This window comes from Centroberyx gerrardi, chromosome 5, assembly GCF_048128805.1.
Source record: "Centroberyx gerrardi isolate f3 chromosome 5, fCenGer3.hap1.cur.20231027, whole genome shotgun sequence".
Classification (NCBI taxonomy): Eukaryota; Metazoa; Chordata; class Actinopteri; order Beryciformes; family Berycidae; genus Centroberyx; species Centroberyx gerrardi.
The window spans coordinates 23,707,690-23,715,057 of NC_136001.1; the positions used below are offsets into that span (position 1 = coordinate 23,707,690).

General features: G+C 42.3%; 1 protein-coding gene across 1 annotated transcript; it reads left to right on the top strand.

Annotated features, from left to right (window-relative positions):
• Positions 1-3,555: 3,555 nt before the first annotated feature.
• Positions 3,556-6,792, top strand: lhfpl5a (LHFPL tetraspan subfamily member 5a). Its single transcript, XM_071894412.2, has 3 exons — positions 3,556-3,958; positions 6,134-6,370; positions 6,755-6,792. The coding sequence occupies exons 1-3, from the start codon at positions 3,556-3,558 to the stop codon at positions 6,790-6,792; spliced, it is 678 nt and encodes a 225-aa protein (XP_071750513.1).
• The last annotated feature ends 576 nt before the right edge of the window (positions 6,793-7,368 follow it).

Below are 7,368 nucleotides of genomic sequence, written 5' to 3' on the forward strand. Positions count from 1 at the left end.
TTCCTAGTCAAAATAAGGCTCCATTCAAAACAACCTATTATACAGTCAGCCAAGCCCTTTGTGCCTTGAAGAATTGGCTGATTAGGATCAGAGGGCTACCAAAAGGTCAAATAGGTCACCATTCAGCATGTGAAAGAGCTTCTTTAAAGTCAATACATTCATGTCTTTTCACAAACAGCTCAGCAGTATGCGGGCCAAAACTGAGAACAGAGCAGCAATACAGACATGGAAAAACACTAGGACGTGGAACACTAGGAATGCCTTACGTTACAGATAACAGTACAACTAAACATTTGTTGTAGAAATTCAGTTTGGAAATATCTATTTAACCCATGTTTGACTGTGACAAAGCACCAAAAAATGTCTTTTCATGCTACTTGTCAGAAACTTAGTGTTGTGTTTCAGACAGAAAACCAGAACTTAGTCATACAGTACATAACACAAATAAAATAGCTGCACCTCTCTATTTTACTTCAAGGCATTTCAAGTAGCTCTAAAACACTAAGTAATGGTGGCCAGAGAAGCCATAAGAAGCATTTGACTTCAGTTCTTTGTGTGTGACCTGAATTAAAATCATAGATCCCAGACAGCAACATTTTCAAAACAAAATGTTATTTGCTCTTCCCATTAATGTGTTTAATGTAATGCTAGTCATACTAGTATGGTAATAGTCAGGCTAGTAGTCTATTCAGAGAATGTCCTTAAGAAAAATGTTACTGTAGCTGTACTGTAGTAATCTAATTATTGAAAAGCTCTGGTCTAATATCTGTAGAGTTAGTTTGGCTGAGATACTGAACCACTTAGTCTCACAGTTAGCCTTTCAATGGAAAAGTACTCAGTTTAAGAATTCAGATATGTTATTTCTGCTGTCTAGGCCAGTCCCATATTGAAAGTGAATAGTCTGATAGTGAAAATAAATTGTGTCTTCATGAGATGTGTAGAACTATGCTGTGAGACAGATGTTGGTCTCTACTGTCACCACATATAGGGTAGGCTATTATGCCATTCAAGTCATGTTTTTTCCTATACAAATAATTTATTAAATTATTTAAGAGTTGAAAGAAGTATGATTGAAAATAGCAGAGGCCCATGCAAATGGATTCTGTTAATACATTTTACAATGTGATCAAGCTTAATTTTGTGGTATTAGAAAGAAAAGGAGGAAATTTGAATGTGCTCTTGCATTAGCCTAGGCCTGAATGGGTTTATAGGCCAACCCTAACTGTAATGCTAGCCTCTGGCTCTGGCCCTAAACAGCTGAATTCAGAGTGACCACAGGCCTCCAGGCAGCAGGACCTCAAACCAGGTTATTAGTTTAACTAACAACAGGCCCTTGTCAAGCCATTTTCTTGGGATATTCCTGCTTCAACTTGGGATTTGTGTGAGGAGTCAGTAATTGTGAGCAAAATTAGGAATAAACTGTTTTTTTTTTAATATATTTTCTGCAAGCCAACACTATGAGCAAATGTCAGGTATAATAACCAATTTTGACCAAAGGTTTCTTTCCATCCATTGATCTCTCCACAGGAGACTGATAGGGCAAAATCCTGTCAGATGGAGTCCATATTAATTAGGACCAGGTCGACAGAAAACTGTGATATGGTGCTGCAGTTAGGTTGGAGTGTTGTAGCTCCATCTAGTGTTCAACTGTTGTAAATACATAGAGGCAAAGTTACTCAGACCTTTATAAGTTTTCTTTCTAACATAGGCTCGGTATTCAAAGTGGTTTGTTATTTAACAAAATACAGATTTTTTAAATTACGTATATACTCATGCTTGCTTGCTTGTTTATTCTACATTGTTCCGTTTGCTATGACTGAACTCCCAGTTACAAAAACAAAAAAGATTCAGATATTGAAGAACTGGAAAGCTGGATCCTGAGGACCACAGTCTAAACCTTTTACTTTATTTTAGGGTTGGAATATGGAATATTTGACTGAGTTTATCTTTTGCCCTGAAAAAATAACACAGCTCATTATAAGCATGTAGCCCATGTTTTTATCTGAATGGCTCGGTTTGGCTCGAAAAACACATTTATAACAAAAAATCGGAAATAAAAATAAAGCTAAATTATTAAGTGACCTTTGCCCTTACGTGTGAAAGAAGAACTGACCTGGTCGCCATCTGGAAAGCCTCCCATCGTGTCACTCTATTCTGCGGATCTTTTAACCATTAATCATTCATCATCTGACGACCGTCAGCCTCCCAGAGAGGAAACACTCAGCCAGCTGATTTAGTGTGGAGAAATAACCACCCACTCATTTTAACACCCTGGAGAAAAAACATTATACTGTGTGTCTCCTATAGGGACTTAAAATGCGCCTGTGGTACCCAGTAGGCCTAGTTATAGTAGGCTATATAGTGACTGACTCATTTTTTATTTTTACCTCCTATTGTATCAGCATAATATTCCTACAATATTCCTATAAGGACTCATGGTTTTGCTGTAATATGTGTATAGTACAGACAGACAGACAGATAGATAGAGAGACAGAGCGAGAGAGAGAGAGAGAGAGAGAGAGAGAGAGAGAGTTGTCATAGTTATTCACCAACATTCAGTGTAAAAACACTTATCTGTTGTATAATTTATGCTTCATCTTGTCTTACATTTTGTTGTATTTGTTGTTTTGTTGTGCTTTGGCAATGTATACACATGTATGTCATGCCAATAAAGCTCATTGAATTGAGAGAGAGAGGGAGGGAGGGAGAGAGAGGGGGGTCAGAGAGACAGAGAGAGGGAGAGAGAGAGAGAGAGAGAGAGAGAGAGAGAGACAGAGTTGTCATAGTTATTCACCAACATTCAGTGTAAAAACACTGATCTGTTGTATAATTTATGTTTCATCTTGTCTTACATTTTGTTGTATTTGTTGTTTTGTTGTGCTTTGGCAATGTATACACATGTATGTCATGCCAATAAAGCTCATTGAGAGAGAGAGAAAGAGAGATACAGAGGGAGAGAGAGGGGGGGTCAGAGAGACATAGAGAGAGAGAGAGAGAGAGAGAGAGAGAGAGGTCAGAGAGACATAGAGAGAGAGAGAGAGAGAGAGAGAGAGAGAGAGGGAGGGAGGGAGAGGGGGGTCAGAGAGACATAGAGAGAGAGGGAGAGAGAGAGAGAGAGAGAGAGAGAGAGAGGAGGTACTGGTCCTCATGTTGCTCCCTCACTGTGTTTTCAGCACTGGGAGCTGTCCATGGTATTGAATTGCATCAGCGGCTCCGGTCAACAGACAGCAACGAGACCTCAGGAAAACTTCGGCACCTTCAACCGCAGGCTGTTTGATCCAGCAGTGAGTAAAGACAAGAGGGTTTCAGAAATGAGAAACAGCACAAGATGTCTACTTTGATAGCGGACTTCTCCACACAGGAGAGCAGCTGCAGCGCGTCGCTTCCTCGCTCTCTAAAGGTATTTCCCCTGTGATACCCGCACTCTGAGAAGCAGCCAGGTATATCTCACCTATACAGGAGAAAAGGGAGCGCACGTCCGAGAGAGAGACATTTAATTTTTTCCAACTTCGTCTAACCAAGAGGCGACACTTGAGAAAGTCACCGCGCCGCGCCATGCTCCCCGCTCAGGAAGCAGCCAAGATCTACCACACCAACTACGTGCGCAACGCCCGCGCCGTGGGCGTGCTGTGGACCGTGTTCACCATCACCTTCGCCGTGATCACCGTGGTGGTGTTCATCCAGCCCTACTGGATCGGGGACAGCGTCAACACCCCGCAGGCCGGCTACTTCGGCCTCTTCCACTACTGCATCGGGAACGCGCTCACCTCGGAGCTCACCTGCAAAGGGAGCGCGCTGGACTTCGGCTCCATCCCGTCCGGCGCCTTCAAGACGGCCATGTTCTTCGTGGGGATCTCCATGCTGCTGGTGGTGGGCAGCATCGTCTGCTTCAGCCTCTTCTTCTTCTGCAACGCCGGCAGCGTCTACAAGATCTGCGCGTGGATGCAGCTCGCCTCCTGTGAGCATGAGTGTGGTGGGAGTGTGAGATGAGTTTGACAGAAAGTTTTTTTTTTTTTTTTATTATTACTTTTTATTTAATACATTTCATCCATGCCTGTACTTTGGGTGGTCAGGCTGGTTTACTGACAGAAAGTTTTTGTAGGGAGATTCCATCATTTTAGTTTTTACTGGGCTTGGCTTGTGCTCGTGTGCGTGTGTGTGTCTGCGCACCCTGAACAGACACACACACACACACACACACACACACAAATACCTAACATATGTAGTGTCTTTCTTCAGGTATGGGCTCTGGTAAATACAGGCACACACATAGGCTACACACACTAACAGACACAGATATGCTTGAAACTGCATGTGCATTGAGAAAGTATAGGGAATGGGAGAACAGCCACACAAGTTTCACTTGAAACATGAGATATTCTGGGGACCATCCAATGTTTTGGTAACATGAGGCATCCCACAGGAACAGATGTAGCTGCAAGTGAAAGGCCAAAGCCTGTATGAGAGAAATAATGAGATTAACCTGGAGGTGTGTTGTTACATCTTCACTTTCTCCTCTTCTGCCACTCACACCTGCTGTTCAGTGTCTCTGTGTGTGTGTGTGTGTGTGTGTGTGTGTGTGTGTGTGTGTGTGTGTGTGTGTGTGTGCTCCCACTATTTCCGTGCCTGCATATACTATTACACACACACACACACACACACACACACACATACTGAACAGCAGGTGTGAGTGGTAGGAAGAGCGAGAGGAGAAAGTGAAGGTGTAACAACACACCTCCATGTTAATCTCATTATTTCTCTCATACAGGCTTTGGACTAATACATAAATTAAGTATATAAGATGAAAATAAATTACATAACAGTAAATAATATAAAAACAGCCAAATAAACCTTAATAACCCTAATAAACTCTCAAGTTAAAAAGTTGCAATGATCCTGCAGGTGAGACGGTGGAGTGTTTTTTTCCTTCTTAGTGTTCTAGGATGGATGGATTTTTGAAAATGCAATAACTTTAAATGTAAACGCTCAAACCAAATCAAATTTTAACAATGTCTTCATTAAACGTCTTTGATCATGTATGTAGAGGGAATTTTAATTCTAATAATCGTGGACTGGTGTCAACATTTTACTTCAATGACAAAGTTGCATTTTAATGATCATCTATAAATTAGTAACTGACTAACTGAAAGTGAGGGAGTGTGTGAGGGAGTGTGTGAGGCCCGTAAAGTGAAAGTGAGCGGTGTGTGTTCCTGTCACAGTTCTAATGTTTCATCTTGTCACCTGATAGTTCACATGGCACTGTATGCTGAGGTGAGACGACACGAGGCAGAGTCTCTGCCAAGTCAACAATGAATGCACAAGTTTATCTTGGAGTTAAGCTGGTCTGGAGTTGCTAGGCAACTCGTGTATGTGTATATTTCATTTCTCCAGTGGCTCACACTGTCTGGTAGTGTCAAACTTGGAGGTGAGGGGGTTGTGAGCATGCCTGAACACAGCAACAAGACGCTCTTTTGTCCAGGCAAAAAGTAACAAAACAATATAAACATAGTACAGCTTCAATGAAGTGTTGGAACAAGCAGATACAGAATGTGTCTGACATTGTCGCACATTATGGCAAAGCATTTTTTTCCTCAGCTAATTAATTTCCCCCTTAAGTTTTACCACTTAGGGGGGAAAATCAGGGTTCAACAGGGTGCCATGGGCCTTGAAAGGTTGTGGATTTGAGAAAAATATAATAAGGCCTGAAAAGTTTTTGAAAATGAACGGATGGCCTTGAAAGTACTTGATTTTATTTATTAAAATATAGCACCCAAATTCATCAATATGCCTCTGCTCTCTCTGTCACTTCACATCCTGAGGAAAACTCTGTGATGGAGATTTGTGGTACTAAAATAATGATTTAATCAGAATTTCTTGACTTGACAAAATCGTGATAAAAAAAAAAGAGGCTTCTATGATGTCTAATTTTGACCAATGTCATGTCTTACCCCAAACATGCCAATTTTGAGTCCTTGAAGTCATTGAAAAATCCTTGAATTTGATGCCCAAGTAAGTGTGGGATGCCCAAGTAAGTGTGGGAAACTATGATTAGCACATTGGTCATAATAATTCACCCCTGTCTCCACACAGTGATTGACAGACTGTGTAACTAACCACCTTCCCTCTCTCCCAGCCACCTGCATGGTGATCGGCTGCATGATCTATCCTGACGGCTGGGACTCGGAGGAGGTGAAGCGCATGTGCGGCCAGCGGACAGACAAGTACACGCTGGGCAACTGCACGGTGCGCTGGGCCTACATCCTGGCCATCATCAGCATCATGGACTCGCTCATCCTCTCTTTCCTGGCCTTCAGCCTGGGCAACCGGCAAGACAAGCTGCTGCCCGAGGACTTCCAGGTGGAGGGAAAAGGTACCAGAGGGAACGGGGGGTGGAGGGGGGAAACTAACAGAGGGACATGGGAGGATGGAGAGGAGGGAAAACGCCAAGGAAGACACAGGGAGGAGGAAGAGAAAGACACAGGGAGGAGGAGGCTGGAGGGAAAGATGGGTGGAGGAGAGGAGAGGGGAAGAATAAGGGATCGATTGAGGGATGGAGGATGAGGTGAAAAAGAAAAGAGTGAGGTTGGAAGGCAAATGACATGACTCGCCTGGAGGGAAAATGTGAGGTGAAAAAGGGACAGTTAGCATCTCTTGTGAATTGAGGGGTTCATAACAAATGTCAAGCAGGAGAGGTGAAGAGATCGGACAGCCTTCAACCCTTAAGGACCTCTTCGAAAATGTTGCATTGTGTTAGAAATCAACATCAAACTTTTCCTCACCGAGTTGAAATGATTCCACTGGATCCGTAGAAATGTCATAAAAGCAGCAGCTCCAGTCACAATAACAAAAAGTTCCTCTTTAAGTTTGTATTCAGTCTCCAGTAACTTTCAACACACCACACATTCGTAGGGATACAATAATGTTTCTTAACTTGGCCTTAAGGCCTCAGTGTTGGGTATGGAAAGGAACATTTAAGCGTATACGTTAGTGAGGCCTGCATGACATATGGCAAATTCAGCCACTGTTAAGGGCTTTTGTCATTGTCATGATCGACGGCTACGTTATTTTATCTTTGGCTAATGTTATTTTTCTCTCCACTATAGATTGAGCCTGAGCCCCCTGTGGACAACCGAGGCAAGACTCGGAAGATCATTTTAAGAGGAATACCACTGACTTTATGCATTCAAATGTTATTCCAGTGTTTAAGGACAGCTCATTTTGTCCTAGTAATAACTGACGACTATCTCCATAAATTTGCCTCTTGCCTGACAACATTAATGTAAACATATTCAATTTTATCATTACACAACCATTTAAGTTGGCAAACTTCAATGCTTGTTATCCGATAAGGGTGCATGAACAAGTGCT

Excerpts from the sequence above, each read along its gene's own strand:
- lhfpl5a (XM_071894412.2), top strand. The coding sequence starts at position 3,556 with ATGCTCCCCGCTCAGGAAGCAGCCAAGATCTACCACACCAACTACGTG. Across the intron at positions 3,959-6,133 it reads GTGGATGCAGCTCGCCTCCT|CCACCTGCATGGTGATCGGC; the intron begins GTGAGCATGAGT and ends CCTCTCTCCCAG. Across the intron at positions 6,371-6,754 it reads CTTCCAGGTGGAGGGAAAAG|AAATCAACATCAAACTTTTC; the intron begins GTACCAGAGGGA and ends GCATTGTGTTAG.